The sequence below is a fragment of the Idiotropiscis lumnitzeri genome, chromosome 5 (genome assembly GCF_059441095.1).
Source record: "Idiotropiscis lumnitzeri isolate Australia: NSW breed Sydney's pygmy pipehorse chromosome 5, RoL_Ilum_1.0, whole genome shotgun sequence".
NCBI lineage: Eukaryota > Metazoa > Chordata > Actinopteri > Syngnathiformes > Syngnathidae > Idiotropiscis > Idiotropiscis lumnitzeri.
This window is the reverse complement of record NC_142395.1, coordinates 24,565,928-24,583,470: the sequence shown is the minus strand read 5'-3', so window position 1 is coordinate 24,583,470 and position 17,543 is coordinate 24,565,928. Positions and strand designations below refer to the sequence as shown.

General features: G+C 39.2%; 2 protein-coding genes across 2 annotated transcripts; both read right to left on the bottom strand.

The window, feature by feature from the left end:
* Positions 1 to 160: 160 nt before the first annotated feature.
* On the bottom strand, positions 161 to 4,579 carry krtcap3 (keratinocyte associated protein 3). Its single transcript, XM_088296134.1, has 6 exons — positions 4,412 to 4,579; positions 2,977 to 3,161; positions 2,457 to 2,516; positions 2,170 to 2,367; positions 1,776 to 1,910; positions 161 to 1,666 (listed from the first exon to the last, which is right to left on the bottom strand). Exons 1-6 carry the CDS (start codon positions 4,422 to 4,424, stop codon positions 1,595 to 1,597), a joined length of 663 nt encoding a protein of 220 aa, XP_088152260.1. The 5' UTR covers positions 4,425 to 4,579; the 3' UTR covers positions 161 to 1,594.
* Positions 4,580 to 5,158: 579 nt separating this feature from the next.
* On the bottom strand, positions 5,159 to 16,715 carry LOC148337392 (nuclear receptor-binding protein-like). The gene is made up of 18 exons (XM_088296133.1): positions 16,411 to 16,715; positions 15,862 to 16,214; positions 15,011 to 15,133; positions 14,820 to 14,921; positions 14,594 to 14,683; positions 13,226 to 13,266; positions 13,055 to 13,149; positions 12,688 to 12,771; positions 12,088 to 12,146; positions 11,903 to 12,001; positions 10,816 to 10,948; positions 10,501 to 10,591; positions 10,290 to 10,340; positions 9,801 to 9,936; positions 9,657 to 9,710; positions 9,451 to 9,514; positions 8,225 to 8,280; positions 5,159 to 7,043 (listed from the first exon to the last, which is right to left on the bottom strand). Exons 2-18 carry the CDS (start codon positions 16,084 to 16,086, stop codon positions 6,984 to 6,986), a joined length of 1,563 nt encoding a protein of 520 aa, XP_088152259.1. The 5' UTR covers positions 16,087 to 16,214; positions 16,411 to 16,715; the 3' UTR covers positions 5,159 to 6,983.
* Positions 16,716 to 17,543: the final 828 nt, after the last annotated feature.

The following is a 17,543-nucleotide window of genomic DNA, read 5'->3' as shown; positions in this document are numbered from 1 at the left end:
ATGAACATTATGGTGACGCCCCCACTCCGCTCACCTTATCGTAATGTTAATTGTTCATCCTAAACTAACAAATATTTTGGGTCCCTCTATAAAAACTAGTGAGCACAGACCAAAAGGTTCCATGATAAGGGAAGCAAATATGGGAAACAATGTTTTAAAAATACTTTATTGAAATGAACAGGAGATGCGTCTGTCTTGGAATCAACAATGAAAATGAAAAATCTTGAAATGTTCCTCTATCAACAACTTGAACATCAGTTCAGTGAAGCAAATCACTTTCAAAATGAACAAACTGTATTAACATTTTAGCATCTACCTTGATAATCAAGTGGAGATTAAAATGCAGGTTGAAAAAAACTTTTCAAACGCTGAGGACGTGCGCATTTTCAGGAGCTTGAAGTTGATGGTAAATGTTTACAGGGCATCGGTCCTAATCGAGTCATTTGTCCAGATAGTACAAGGAGCACATCCTCATTAGCGCTGGTGTTTTCACATAGAACCATCTATGGGGTGACCTCAAAGTGAGCCTGATGGCACAGGCCTCACAGACTGATCACTGAGTGATTGTATCAGGCAGCACAATGTCAATATTTATCCCTCACACAGTCAGGATTAGTGCTGCGTGCTATGATTCCCTTCCACACGATTGAGCACAGCACTAGATTAACCGTTTCATGGCTGATCTGATGTGATCCTCTCTGTCACTGGGATGCGTGTATGTGGGTGTGTGTGTGGGCGTGCGTGTGTGCGTGTTTGTGTGTGTGGTCTGTGAGTGCTAAGACTGCTGGCCCACATACTGGTTGAACCTCTTAACATGAAAAAATAGTGTTCAGTGAGTACTCCAACGCACTCAACGTCATGACACTGTGTTTGCTCATGCACAAATTGAACTTTTTGCAGGCTCTTTTTTAGTTGTACTTCCATTCTATGCATTTCTTTGTTTTTCAGTGTCCTTTGCTTTTAAACAGATAAAAAAAATGTGGTGTTCAACACACCTCAGGGTAGATACTGGACAATAACAGATGAGTTTCTGTTTAACTAAACTTTCAAATGAATTATTTCCAATCACTGAAAGTTAATGGTTCCAGGATATTTTAAAGCAAATATTGAGTCACTCTGCTCCATAAAGTAATCCGATTTCAGTTGGTAAAATACGATATATTTTACCATAAAAGCAATATACGATCCAGTCCTATATGACTGCTGTACAATCCTCAATGAGATTAGGATCAAAATGTCCACCAAAAATGCAACAGGACAGTCTACACATTATTTCGCTAAATGTCAACATTTTAACAAAGCTAATACAAAAATACACCAATGTGAATAAAAATGTACCATAGTTTCCTTCATGTTGAACAGCACTTTCAGCATGAAATGATATTGACAAGCCAAAGAGAACTTTTGACACTCTAAAAAGTGGTTCGACTGTCACCACATGAATACAGCGTATCAAAGACTTTGAAAGACTCCATTTATATGGGTCAAGTTCAACAAAATGAATCAGCCCACTCAATCAAAAAAAAAAAAAAAGTTCTATCAAGATTTAAGGACATGAAATAATGGAGTGTTGTACTTCCAGCATTGGGTTCCGTCAGGCATCAGGGTTGACATTCTGGCCAATAAGGTGTGTGCTGTGTGGCGAGCTCTCCAACCCTTCATCAAACTATGAGAGAGAAAATGATGAGGAAATTTAAAGTAAATGTGTGAGAGAACCAATAGTTCACTTTACAGCCCTCTTGCATCACTGCTCACATGGACACACACACACACACCTGTTCTTTGTAGTACGTCTTTCCACAGGCCAGCAAGCCCCTGAGAGTCAGTCCTACAATGAAGCACCATACAGACAGGCCACACTCCGTAGCTGCCAACACAGCACTGGGGAACCAGATAGCCAAGGTGGTGTCCTAAAATGTAATAATAAATAATAATGATAAAAAACAGCAGCTAATGTAGGGAGCACATATGTCTCAGGATGCAGTTGACTGAGTTTAGATGAGTTCTCTTTGGTATTTATGCATTATACTGCCCCCTGGTGGCAAGTCGCACAAATCTGAAGGTGACTTGGAAAAAGAAGCAGCTCACATACCGTACTTTTCCCTCCCTTGGTCTATAAATTGTATATTCTTCTCATCATTATACATCAAATGGAGAGTTTAGACATACATATATGCGTGTGGTGTCGAACGGGCATTGTGCGCTGACAGGAGAGCGGGCGTTGGCGGGCACCACTGTGTTGTTACACCCTCGCATCAGGCCCTGTCCGTTGTGAGAGACCGTCACACCGATGGCCAAGAGGAGGCCGACGCAGCATGCTGCTGAGAGCAGGGCGTTCAGGAACGAGGCTAGAAGAAGTCCAATGTGCTGGAGACACACAATGGCAACATCTTTAACGCATGGGAAAAGGTATCAAACAGTGAAGGTTGTGACTCATGGTGACCTAGCAGACTCACCAACTTAAACATGCGAAGGTTCCTTGACACCACAATGGCAATGATCCCAGTGGCTATGCTCTGAAATATTGAGTCACAAACATGACTGTCTCAGCAGAACAAAGACAATTGTGCACATTATTCTAGTGCCAAAGGCTACACTTCTAAAGTGGCATACGCACATACCGGAAATTGGGCCAAATTTTACTCCGATAATCCCCTTCCACTGGGCTGATAGTCAGAAAATGTTCAACCTGTTCAATATTTCTGATCACAAACTGTGTTGCTAACATAGAGTTAAGATGAGTCACAGACGTGACGGAACGCCTGCGCTGTTGCTACACACAACTTGAGTGTATATTTTCTACCAGGTCTTTCCTCACAATAATAAAATGACCCGAGAAGAATTTGCAACTGTTATGTAGTACCCAACAAACTTATAGTTAGTTTAGCTTTTGTATTATAAACCTCCACTATCCTGGATAACCTTATTGCTGCATTGAGTTGGAAACAATGGAGGAAAATAAATACTTGAACTCACCAGCAGACCCGAGGTGACGGAAATGATGTTTGCTGCTGTGTATTCCGTGGTGATTTCTTGGCTGGGTTTGGAAATGTGTCGCAGGACGCTGCCATGGACGATAGCGCCAAGGATGAAGTTAATATGACCCACCAGTATGAGCGCTAAGCCCTTTTGCATCAGTCTCCTCGGCCCCTTTTCCTTATCTGCAAATACAATACAAAGCCAAACATGTCTGACATACAAAAAGTGTTCATTTTCCTTTACCCCCCCGCCCCCCAAAAAAAACAATGTTTTATTTATTTTGTCTCTCTTTTCTGTGTTTATTAATGTGTCCATGGCATTTACTTTATTTTAAAGAATAACCACTCATAAGGCACATTTGTTTTAACCGTTGGGTCACTAATCATCCTGAGCACTTTTTTTTAAATTACAATTAGTATATTAAAAAGACTAAACTTTTGTTGCTAAATTACAAATTCTAAATAGTTGCCATAGATCTGAAAATAATATCTATCTGACTTTACAGTACACTTTTTAAACACACTTTTTGTTTGTTTTTATTTTTATTTATTATTTTTATTTCATTATTCATATTTGCACTGGAGAGTTGAAGCCCTCTAATCTTGTTATACACTGAGTATAATGACAAAAAAAGGGCATTCTGATTTAGATTCAGTATAAAAATTGAATTAAAGTTTGCAACTGGATTAACAGCGATTTGTTGTCAGAAGAAAAATGCAGATGGAGGACGACAAATATAAATTCAAAAGGATGTGTTGATGCCATTTGGATCTTATCATCTTTCATAACGGCAAACCAGTCCCAATACATTTTGTAAATCAACTTGAGCTTGCAAATGAAAACGTTCAAGAACCCTACACAAGAAAAACAAACTAAAACCAATAATTATACAATAAACAAATATTACTTTAACAACAGGCTTATTATAGTTTGTAGGGGATAATTTAGATGAACTACACTGTAGTCCGAGGGGGTGGTTATTTAGTACACAATATTTCCAAATGGTCGAACATATAGAAACAAATAAGTCACAACAAATACATAAATTCGATTTGAAGAGACGAGTGACTCACTTACTACATCTCCTCTTTGAAAGTAGGCCAATTATTTTACATGAATCCACATTCCGCATTATAAATGAGCTATAATGAGATGTGAAGGTTTCGCCACACAGTGAAGCTTAGCCTTTGTCGTCTCATTGACGCCCTGAGGGGCGATTCACCGCGAATGTGCTTTTGACTACTGTAGTAGGCAGAATAAATGTGTATATAAAACACACTATAAAGCAGATTGACTCCACCGTGTTAGGTTTTATTGACCCACATTATTTCAACGCAGTTGGCCTGCTCAGTCGTTCACGCGGGGAAAACATTGAAAAATCGAAAGCGATAATGACACATTGCTAGTACGTTCAAACTTTACAATAACTCACCAAAAGTACACATTTTTTCTTCTCGGTCAGGTGGTTTCCTTTGGATATGAAAGTACTGGGGTCTTTATTTTACGAGGAACTTCCCTCACCTGCTTTCCACTGAAAGCGCTGTCTACTTCCGGCATGACGTCACAGAACCCACCTGACGCTTACCTTCTGGACACAAGATTAGGTACACCTGCACACAGCCGTGCAGAACTTTTTTACATGATAAGGATTGAGTATTATCGTGGTTAAAGGATGACTTGAGTTTTGCCTAACTGCATGGTATGACAGGACGAGATACGTTTCGCTTTTAAAATTAAAAAAATTTAAATTACATAATGTAGGGATATTCCAGCCGGGGTGGTCCATTTTTCAACAAGAAGCTCAATTTACGTGCCCCCACGCCCCCAGAAAATTGTTTTAGCTTGCATTTTCAATTCTATCAATTTGTTTTGGAGAAATCAATCCTAAAGTAATGACTTTAAAACCGCCCACAAGAAATTAGGAATATGGCCACGCCCCCCGTATCCTCACAAGGGTCGCGGGTGTGCTGGAGCCTATCGATGAAAACAGCCTTTGATTCCGTTCCAATTTACCGTACATACAATTACAAGCAGACAAGTAACTCCGTCGCAATCCGAGGATTCCTAGTCATGATGAAGGCAGCAGATGTATTGACTGTGATCATAGGTTGGATTTAATTTTAGAAAATTGCAGAAAAATGCCACGATAGTGTTGTTGCACAACAACAGCAAACAAAGAAGCGTTTCACACATTTATTTGAAATTTGCACATTCTGCACTTAGAAAAAAAATACAATGACATTGTCATAAACAAAACCCAAATACAACCTTTGGAGGGAAAACAAATACCCAGTTGAACACCATGAATACACTGAATAAGATTACTGGTAAAGAAATCAATTTAAGTACTCATGATTCACTAATTATGTGTTGTTGGACGGGTTCATTAAGTTGAGCACTTGCACCTACAATGGAACCGCTACAATCAAATAATCTAGAAAGGTCAAACTGACTCTTTGGAATTCAACCAAAATGTTCTGGGAAAAAATGCCTCGGATTTAAACTTGAGAGGTGAAGAAACTTCAGCTCAGTAAGAATTTTCATGGACCAACTCCATGAGTACAGTATGTTTTGCATATTTTTGGGCGTTGTGGGTTTGAATTTTGTGCGATGCCACCACAGGCAGGTACAAATTGACATGCGGTGTGGTAAAGTGCTACTCCTCTATGTGCTGCTTGTGCAGAATGATATCGCTAATAATTAAAGAAGAATTATATCTACACCGGAAACAAACGCTCAAGGCAACAATGACATAACCGGGATCCACGACACTTGACTTATTGACCTGTGGAAGCACAGATGCTTGTGCAAAATAGCAACATGGTCGGTGACTTCTTAGTACAGTCTGCTGTCCAGTACATTATGGCTACCTCAAAAGAAGTTGAAAATGGTCATAAAAAGAACATAATATACATTTTGTGTCTCAAAGTGAAGGGAGTACATTGTTTCAACGTTGACTCTGCAACATATTTTAAAATGGATTCCTACTGGGAAAATAATTCAAATGGTGAATTCGAGATGATGAATACAATGGATTGTTAGTCTTTGGAGGCAACGGCTGTACTGTGTTCTATGTTCTTAATGCCTCTTACGTGACTGCGCAGACACAGAAGCTGCAAGGCAGATTGAAATCAGAGGCAACAAATGGATTAAATTGTAATTCAACTCAAATGTCTCTGCCATGAGATGAAAAACAAGCGCAAAAGTCCGATAAAGTTTGCAAAGTGGCGCAGATAATTACCACATGGTGTTAAAACATACTCCGTGAAAGAGGAACACACATTACACACAATATGTGTAAGATAAATAAAATGTGTGACACTCTCGCCTGAAAATTGATGCGTGTTAGAAAAAAAAAAAAAAAGCTTTTTTTTTTTTTTTTTTTTATAACAACAGTATATGGCAGCGGATTTTAGTGTAAAAAGGCACAGCCAATAATAAAGTCTTGTCGGTAAAACTGTTAAAACAACGAATAAGACAAAAGAAGCCAATTGAGATGAGAGGTTTTTAAAGTGGAACGACATATTAAAAACAAAACAAGAGAAAAAAAAAAAACAGTAACACTGAGTTCACAGCCCCTCACAGTAACAGATGACAGATTCTCGGAGATTGTCAGCACACACACACGTCAAAAAGGAATCGTGCTCTTGTTCCAAAGGCTTGCCAAACAACTAAACATTCAGACATCAACGTTTGTTGCTTTCCACGCTACAGTTGTGAGACTAATACTTTACACTGAACCCGAGAGGATGGTGCAAAAGATGGGAATGTGCTGTCGTGTAAAAAGACCAACGAGAATCAATCATGTGACTTGACCACGCAGAAAGGAAAGGCACGGCCTCGCTCATTTGGTATCATTTAAATGCACTTGTGAGGTTCATCCCTGATGTAACAGAAACGTACACTTTTTTTTTTTTTTTTTGGTCACATTCAATTTCAAGAATCCAGCATGTTGAGTGCTTTTAAAGGGAAAATGTAACAGACTTGTCGTGAAGCACCTGGTGCTAGTTAAGAGCTTGACTGAAGCTCTCTTGAAGGAGTGAGGCTATTTTGGTTTGGTCCATCTGGGGAGAGAACGCAGAATCTTAATATGTGATGAACGTATAGACACACAAGTATGAGCTAACTTTATTCGCGGAATATTGTGAAGCAGATTGCTTCTTAATTCTTGAAAGAAAAAGAAAACAATTCCCATGAAGATAATTCTTCCCTTTTTTTTCACAATATTGTAATTTGCAATTTTTGTCTCAATATTTTTTTTTTCTATAGCACAGATTCCTTCCTGCAACATTTTAGTTGCAAAATTGTATTTTGCCTTTTACCATGTTTTCCCTTCTTATCAGTCTGGGCATATTACTGTAAAATCCCATAAATAATATACTCACCCCTCCAAAATCACATTTTAAAAGATTTGCTGATTGATTTTTTTGAATTACAACGAATAAAAACAAATGAAGACTTTTTTGAAAAAAAATAAAAAAAATAAATCACAGGCCTTTACGCTTTTCTAGTAAACCACCAACAAACAACAAATAAGAAGACATCCACCGTAAACGGTGCAAAAAGTGACGGCGTCCACCATTTTGTGTTGTGCGTTGGTGTGCATCTGCAAATTAAAACATGAGTTTTATTTGAGACAAAGATCTTTTGCATCCTAAATTTTGCAATCTTCATTATCCTCTGTCTGATAAAAACTAATTATTTTAGACTAAGAGTCCCTCCACTCTTGCACACAATCGGATGGGTCAGGGGTGGGCAAACTACGGCCAGGGGGCCACATGCGGCCCGTTAGACGTTTTAATCCGGCCCGCCGAACTTGAAAAAAGAATGGAATGAATAAACCTTGTTCATGTTTTATTTTTTCGAAATACTGTGGTTTTTCAAAGACATATATATGGTCATAAGGCTTTTGTTCACTTTCATTTAAAATTAAATGTATTTTTTTTCTCCGATGAGGTGAGTTTATCAAAACACTCCATCCACTCCTCCTGGTCCGGCCACTCTGTCAAATTTTAGAACCTATTGTGACCCGCCAATCAAAAAGTTTGCCCACCCCGGGCCTGGGTGAACAACACGTTAGTGTGGGTGGGAAAGTGAGCCAAACTGTACATACAAATATGTAACAGCCATCAGGTTCTTGAAGTGGAACACACCAGAGTGCATTGTAGCACAGTCAGCAGTCGTCCTTCCACAGAGTACCACCCACACACAGTCAGTGTAAATCTGTTTAAGACAGTATACACACCTCACAGATGAAGCCCAGTTGCACCAATTCTCCAGCCAAATCGTGAACATTTTCTTCTGAAACCCAAACCAGCAGTTAGTAAACGTTTTTTAATCTTGCTTCGATGTTGATTTAAAAAAAACAAAAAACAAATGCAATCCACATTTGCAAAACGTAGGCACTTTATAGCTCTCATATTTCATTGTGACTCAGGATCATACACTATTTTCCAAGAAATTTTGTTCTTACATAATTATGATATTTTTAATAGCAAGGGGAGGTGAAGTTGTCTTTATATGATTGCCATTTCAAGATAACTTTATGTACGTCTTACAAGCAAATCATTGAGTATAAATAAACTCACTCAAGAATAATGAACATGTTGATGGTAATTTGTTTGATTGCAAATTTTAAAGCAATTAATCCAAACTTGAAATGCTTCCCAAATTTTTATAATCTTGATAACATTTTCAAGCCGGCATGATAGGCCTGCAATGTATTTCTACATACAGACAACAAAGGCCATCAATTAGTTGGTTAAAAATGAAGCCTGACATTGTCAAAATGAGGTAAAACCAGCAAAAATGGTTTGCGAGGACGTGCAGTGTTAGAAAAGAAGAGAAAGGAAGAGTGTGTGAGTATATGCAGAGGAGATTAAGTATCTCAGTGTGTCAGTGACACACAAGAAGCTGCAAGCCACGAAGAGACGGACAGATTTGGACACAAGAGGTGGCAGCTGCAGTCTCCCCTCGGGCTCACACACTTGTAACGTTGCCGGTCACACATACCTGCGTGTGCAAGTATACATTGATTATTCTGACCATTAACACTGCTAGCTGGTAGATTATTCAGTCATTTCCATTCCGTTTGTCAAGTGAACGCAGCCAGAATGTGCGTGCATGCATGAGAAATTAAAAAGGGGAGTGTCAAGAAGGGGGGGATCCCGATATGCAATCTGCTGAAATGTAAGTAAAATGTAAGTTTCTAGGCGACATTCTCTGCTGGAAATAGTTGGCACGCTCTGTCAGGCATCTCACGCTCACTTTCACACATGCCTCAGTGCACACATATGGACGCATCCTTAATATTCACACTGTGAGTGGGGAAAAAATTGTGAGGGGCGCACAGTTATAGGCAATGATTTCATGAGCACCCACTACAACATTAACAGTAATTCTTTTTGCTTCTATTTACATTCAAACGACCAAAGTCTTTGCTTGGTGTGTTGCTCGAGGTGTGTGGCTTACGAGGTAACATGTCACAGCTTAGATGTCTGTTCAGCTTGTCCTCCAGCTTCAGCAGCAACGTCAACTAAACAATCAGAAAGAATTTAGAGCAACACATTAGGAAATCGTCTTTTTGCACAGAGAAGAAAGCAACCTATAGAAAGTGCATTGCCAACTTGATAAATGTCGCATGATTAAATATATATATTAAATATATACAAGCTTACATGATATTTGGATCCCTCTTCGACGAGTTCAACATTGCACTGCATCTGAATGACCTGAAGGAGACGGAAAGAAAGCTGAATTAATTTAATTCTAAAAGGCATTTTCACGCTGCTATCCAAAAATATGCACTGCGTCACACACACCCGCCGTGTCTCCAGCTCCGCAGGCTCAGGCGTGGGGGACTTGACCAAAGGGACGACAACGAGAGATTTAACATTCCGCTGTTGGGGCTGCTTCGGAGAGGACAGGCCAAACGCCGTTAGGGGATAAATCCCATTTCTGATTGAAGAAGATCAGGACAGAGATGGGCTTTCAGAGGCGTTGACAAAGCAGAAGAAAAATGACTCCGTTAAGTATTCGTCTCTTACATCCTAAGCCAGCTTATAAACTGCAATATAAAAAGAAAGTGAAAGAAGTAAGGAAAATAAAATTAACCACATTCAATTCAAGGAGGCTTATTATTAATATGTGAAGACGTCAGAGCATCATTTGAGGGTAACAAAGACAATGGAGAAACAGAGCAGATCACTTCTGCCCCCAAGTGGAGAAACAGGATAGGACACTCGAACGAGACAAAATTTAAAATTTAAAAAATTATATATATATTAAAATAAATATACATATATTCTTACCGTACATCCTCCAGGAATTTATCAAGTTCCAAGGCAGGAAATTGTGAAAGCCTGAAGTAAAAAAAAAAAAAGTAAATATGATGTTTGCATATTTATTAAATCATCATTTATGTTTTTCGCATATTTATATCTGATTAAGTGGCATCAAAAGGCCAAGTCGATGTGATTATTCTCACAGCCAATGACAAAGACGGTGAACTGGTTTCCTTACTTGAGCTGAACATCATCTTTCTTGTCAGCGATAATGAGATTAGGGTCCAAGTTTTTGGTTATTTCCTCCAGGGCGTTCTCTGGGATCATGTCTGGACAATTACGAGCCATCAACATTCAATCGGCAAAATCTCGGTTTGTTTAAACATTTCCTATTTAACTGGGCTTGAATCATGATGCAAAAGGGCTAATATCTGTTTTGGCTCCACGGCCGTTCCCTTGATTGTGAACCAGATTGCTTTTATTATTTATTACAGCTATATTTTTCGTAGATCTCGTTATACAACACAACACTGTGTATGTGTCAGTGGCTCACATTGATGGCTGACAATACAGTGAGCAGCAAGCAGCTTCAGTAGTGGCACTTCAAACAGAGCCTGGTTAAAGAGCAGCTCTCGGGCGGTGGGCCTCGTACATGGGTCACAATCCAGGCACTTCTGAATTAGCTCCTAAAAGCACACACATAAAATCTCTTCAACAATAAAGTTTTACTGTATTGTATTGTAACTGTATGCGTGAGTCCTCATGTCAACAAAGCTGGCCAAGGTAGATGGTGCTTTTAAAGTTATCCAGAACCAGTGCGAAAATTATTTTTTGAATCATAAAAGTAGTACTTTTCAGTACAATAAACATTTTGACAAGGATTAGGAAAAAGGTTAAATTGAAGAAAAATCGTGTAACTACTGTAAAAATATACTGCCAAAATGAAAACAACTAAACACATTAAGTACTAGGGGTGTGCCAAAAAAATCAATTTACTCAACCATTGAGATTTTATACGCTAAGATTCAATAAATTGATATCAAAGCTCAGAATCGATTTTCCAGATTTTTCAAAACGCAAAAGGTGAAGCTACCACTTTCCTCCACCAGATGGCAGTGCGGAGCCAATTTGTTGTGGTGAGTGAGTTAGGTAAGTCAGCTGGCAGCATTGACTGAAGTCGATGATTGAATTTGCAGTATGCATTATTTCTGGTTTGTATTGTTTAGATTTGTTTTAAAATGTTAGAATATGAGAAAACCATGTCTTGTTTAAGAAAAATAGCAATGACTGTGATATGGAATCGCAAATCAAAGTATAATCAAAAATCGTCACAATCGTGATTTGAATCGAGTCGGGAGTTAAGTGAATCGTCCTATCCCTATTAAGTTGCAAAGTAGCAAAATTGCACATAAAATATACATCTTGCCTTTATCTCTAATCCTTTTCAAGTTACATGAGGGAGATCAAAACTGAATATGTTAGTGAAGGAAGAAAGATGAAGTTATTAGACCCTGTTCTGTACATATTTTCAAAACAGAGCAATTCACTATTTTCATGGACCACAAAAGTGGTGGGCCAGTTTTAGCCCACAGACCTCAAGTTTGGTACCTTGTACCAAGCATGGTTTCGGCTTTACTTACCCTCTGAAGCGGATCCTCCAGCAGCTGTATGGCAGTATTGACAGCATCCTCAGACACATACGAAGATTCCCCATTCCCCTGGATCTCCGAAAGAGCCATCTGCGACGCACGCATAGTCTATGAACATCCTGAGCTAGCCTTAAGCATGCCTCATTTTCTATTCTGTTTGTGGGTTACTTCAGGACCTCGAGGGCACACATGCCGAATGAGTAGATGTCTACAGCTGTGCTCACGTCAGTGACAGCTGCAACGAGACAAGGAAGACGAAAATAGGAGTCAACAATTTCCACCGCCAGCTAAGCATCTGCAGGAGCTGGAGGAATAGTCAGGACATTGTCACAGGGACACTAAATAAATATTTGGGGTGCCAGTCTTGGGCTTTCAAACCAGAGGGTCACTTGAGTCTTGCCGAAATGTGAAATGGCAACTAGTTGCTGATGAGATTCTAGAGTGTGTTGAATTTCCTATTGAAGGATTACTACTTATTTAATAAAAAAAATATATACGTAAATCTTCCTTTAGCACCCTCTGCTGGTGGAGTTGAGCAGATGTGTTAAAATAGCCTCCTCTCACACAGTCTGGCATTTATCCGCCTTTGTCTTTTTATACAGTAGCACATTTCAATGGCAATAAAGGCTACTTTATTCTATTCAACTGCCTTGGCCGAGTGAACTTTCACACCGTGACACAGCATTGCGCAATCAGATCACCCAGTCTTATTTGTCCCTCATTGAGTATTGGTACCATTTGTACAGAACATTTGTGTAGTTAAAGCCTTGTCTTACCTCCATATTCCGGGGCAAAAAAATGCAAGTTCTTCTGTTCCTCATGACATGTCTTCACATGGTTGTTGATGGTGTCTGGACCAACTGCAGAACAAGAATAAATTACGGCGGAAAAAACAGTGAGGATCAATAGCAACTTTTTATCGAGTTGAGTAGAAAAATCACAAACTGTTGTAGTAGTTTGTTCTTTAAAACAGAATGTGTTCAGAGTACCGAGACTAAAATAGATTTTCTAACCAAATTACACAATTGTGCAGTGACAATCAATGTGCAGCTTTGTCTTGCAAGTAACGAAAACAATGTGAGTGCCACTTGGCTTGAGAACAGAAAGTAGTCTTATTCTCTCTTTTTTTTTTTTTTTAAATACCTGATCCGATCTTGATGAGACCATTGTGCTGGATGAAGATGGTGTCACAGGTCAGGTTGCCGTGGATGATGGGGGGATCACATGAGTGGAGATAACTGCGGGACAGCAACAACAGACTTTATTTCCCTTTGTTGGCATGTGACCATGAGGATGGAGGAGCACGGGACCAACCTAAGAGCTGACAGGATCTGCGTGCACCATCTCTTCCAAGCCTGTCAGAAGCACACGCTTTATCAAAAGACTTGTTTTGGATGTGGTTCGTGCACACAAACTAAATCTGCAATGTATCACACCCAGAGGAGTGAAAGCTTCTTACATTTGTTTTCAGAATTAAAAATGCTAATTTTCCTGCAAATAAAATCATCTGATGGAACATCTGTCTTAAAGATTTTAACACCACAAAAGTTAGAGGGCACAATTAACTTTTACATTGTTTGAATACAATTAATTGAGTCACTGGAGTGCCTGGCCACCAAAGTGTGAAATAAAAAAATAAAAAAAAAAGTTAATCTTTAGTTATGCGCTTTAATTTTTCTTCTTTTCACGATGATTTTTTTTTTTTTTTTTTTTTGCACTTCTGCCCAAGTGTTATGTAACAACACAGCCAAATTCCACACTAACCACTTCTTACTGAGTTTCTCAGACAATGCCATGACCAGCGAGGCTGGGCAATGACCCAGAGTCGCTTCCAAGGCTGGACTACAATGTCTAAAACATTGTGTTAAATCCAAGAAGAAAACAGCTGAGCGGAGTTTTGCTGGATGCCCAGTTTAGCGTTTGCTTCTGATACGTTGGCACATGCTTGCTTGGTGAAATTGTTGATGTGGTTGGGGGTGTTGGGGTAGTTTTGTTTGGTGACGTGTCCATGCACCACATGTACAGGTCTGCACAGCAATTGACAAGTGAAATTCTGTGACTAGATAAGGAAGTGCTCCATAGAAGAATGGGCCAAAAATATTAGCTACAGTGTGTGCAAATCTGGGGGAAACCCAAAGTAAACATGTGACCTCTTTCATTGCCAACAAAGGTTACAATACAAAGTATTAAGTTGAACTTTTGTTATATACCAAATATTTATTTTGCACAATTCTTTAAAAATGTGACTGCCAGGATTCCCCCAATCCCACATTTTGTATAAATTTATCAATGATGAAAATTACAGACTGCCATCCTTTTAAGTAGAAGAAATTGCACAATCGGTGTTTGACTAAATCCTTTTTTGCCCCACCGTATCTCTCCTTTCATATCACTGCATTGTGTATTTTGCACATAATGGCGGTAAATATGTCTGTGCTTGCACTGAGTCCCTCAGGTCGTATCTGGCACAGATTAACTCGCATCCCAAAACCGGTTTCCATCCCGACTTTGTGTTCCAATTCCTGAATTCCTGAGGTGCACCAAACATTATTTTTTTTTCAATGTGGGATGGGCCACACAGTAATATCCTCAACGTTCAACCATTTTCCCGTTCATCATGTTATACCACCTGAATTCTGGCATTGTTCGATTAGATAGCACAATTCCAAAGTCAGTTCTTACCTTTTCATTCATGGCCTTGTGATTCTTTTTGGTCTTCTTTAAAAACTGCTTTAAACTTCCAGATGACATGTACTCAGTTATAAAAATTACCTAGGAGAAGTGAAGTGATGCTTGTATGAACATTTTAGTAAAGAACAGCTACACAACTGAATACATGAATAAAGTGTCCACGGTATTTATCTATCTACGAAATTACTGCAATGTGTATTCAGATGGCTCGACTCACCCGGGCTCGGTTCTCCTTGGTGTCAATCCAGTACTTGTGGAACTTGACAATATTTGCATGCTCCAAATGGATCAGGTTATCAAAAACAGCCTTCACTTTCTCCTAAACACAGCATACAAAAATGAAGTTTTTAAGCAATTTCACAGCTAACAATTAACGGATTATTTATTTCTCATGAAATGAGGCCAAACCTCCAGCAGCTTGAAGTTCTTCCTCTCTGAAAACATGACTTCATTCCACACCACCTCCACCCCTTCCTCAGTATCCATGGCCAAGTATGCCGTGTCTATTCCAGGAACGTTTCGCTGATTCACCTCCAAATAAATCAATCACAAGATTCTATTTTAACAGCATGACAACAACAACAACAACAACAACAACAATGCAATGCATGAAAAAAATAACTTACATTTAGTTAGTGGAATAATTGGTTGATTACATGAATTGGAAATATTAGTACAAATAAAAATACTTTTTACTTTTCTTAATTTTGTGAATAATTCTACAAATATCATACCTTTATTTATATATTTTAACCTCATCTATGAATGACCTGGCCCTTCGGTCACTTTAAATGTTAAAACGGGACCTTGCGTAAGGTTTGAGAAAAGTTACAAAAGGTTCCCCAGACCTGCTCTAAATTGACTTTGGGCATGAATGCTTTTGGCTGCGTCTCCATATGTGTCCTGTGATTGCATGGCAAATCTCCCCCAAACTCAGCTGAGACAGTCTCCAGCTCACAAGATACATTATTGAGGTCAAACAATAGGAGAAAAACAATGGACGGACAGTCGTCTTACTCAGTTGTTTACTTCCACTCAACTAGACCCGAATATTTTGCCAGGTAATTCATCTACTTTCATGAAAAGAATGCTGGACTTCAAGTGGACCACTTGGTGCCTCCAATTACCTTTATTACAACTGAAACCCCAATGTGTCAAGATGGAATAGACACTTTGCATCCATCCAATCTACCTGTCTGGCGTCTACCCACCATCTATCGATCCAGGAACCTGTTTGACCATCCTTTCTGGAGTCTTACCTCCTCTCTGCGCTTCTGCCAACGGCCACACGGACTCTCCTCCAGGATTTCAGACTCATCTTCACTTTCTTCCTCCTCCTCAGTGGTGGTGGAGGCAGGGGGCTGTGTGGGGGGCCCACTTTGTACCTGCTGAGCATTACAAGACAGGTACCCCGCCGCCGCCGCGGACTCGGTTTTGTTAGTCTCTCCAGGCGGGAGTCCTTTCCCCTCTGCCTCCGCAATCATGTCACCACTTATTTAGGCTGGTCTTGTCCTCTCCTGCAACTAAACTGTGTGAGTGGCGGTGGGCCTTGTCCTTTAGAGTTTCTTATACGTCCATCTTTTCAGAAAGCTTGCATTTAGATTTCCCGAGGCTGCAAAAACACATGACACTTAGGTAGAAGTGGGAGGAGTTCAAAAACCAAATAAAAAAAATACACACAGCGTTGACACATCGCTCTTCTGTAGGCGTCCTTAAAATGTGGATGTGAAAAATTATCGAACTTTGCTCAGACACACAGTTAACTTAGAAAATGTACACACTTTCAGACTTCGGTGCATTCAACTCACTTATGTCTCTTGCTCATGTCCACCTTTAGCGTTTAAGACGTCTCGCACTTCTTCGCTAACTTTCACAGCTAACAAGCTAATAAAGGTAAATAAACAACGTGCTAGCATGCCATTAGAACGCCGTAAACCAAGACGTTTACCGTGTAGCACAAAGTCGACGCCACGTTAAGTAATACGGGTTTACATGTTGGTGGGAAAGGCAGCAAAAAGTAGTAAAAAGGGACACTTAAACGACTTCGTCGTGAAATTTGCTGTTGGTTTTCAAGTCTCGAGTGGCAGGAGTGGGAGGGGCAGGGCAGTACTTGAGGAGCACCTCTTTGCGCAAAACGACGCAGTGAGATGTCACCGGCTCCACCAAAGTAAAAAAAAAATCACAATTATATCTATTTAAGACTTGAAATTCATTTAAATAATCTCATAAAGTGCGTGAAGTGTGGTGGTTGTCTAACATAGATTTCGTGTTTGTAAAAGTAGTAGGCATCGTGATACGCAAATTAGTACTCCTTCAGGCATATTAGGATTAAAAGACTTTTAGAACATCATTTCCCCCAAACATTAGCCACGTTTCATCGGCGAACATTGGGTCTATGATGTTAGCTTAAAAGGTACATATAGAAATAAAATAAATAAATAAATAAATAAATAAATAACTTTGACGACTTGTCAAGATATTGCAACTCTCGCAAACCTTCTGGTTTGACTCAGAAGAAAATCGGTTGCTCAGTGCCGTTTGATTTTTTTCTCATAAATGTTAACCCCACACGAGGTGAAATGTGTATCTTAAGACGTTCAAGTCAATATTAAAATAGCCATTCATTCTCATGTCTCATGTTATTCATAATCAATTCAATACGGTTTATAATCTAAAGTGAATCTACAATTGATCCATTTAGAATGAATTATCTAAATAATTTAATGTACATGTGAAATAGGTCAATAATAAACTAATAATTCACGCTAATTAATTAATGCAATAGTATGAATACAAATATTATGTTTAATGTTGAAACAGTAATTCATGCCTGGGTCACACTTTGCTTGGATTACTGTAATGCAACTTTTTCTTCGGAGTCAGCCAATCTTCCATCAAAAATCTTCAATTGGCCCAAAATGATGCAGCTCGCCTCTTGACT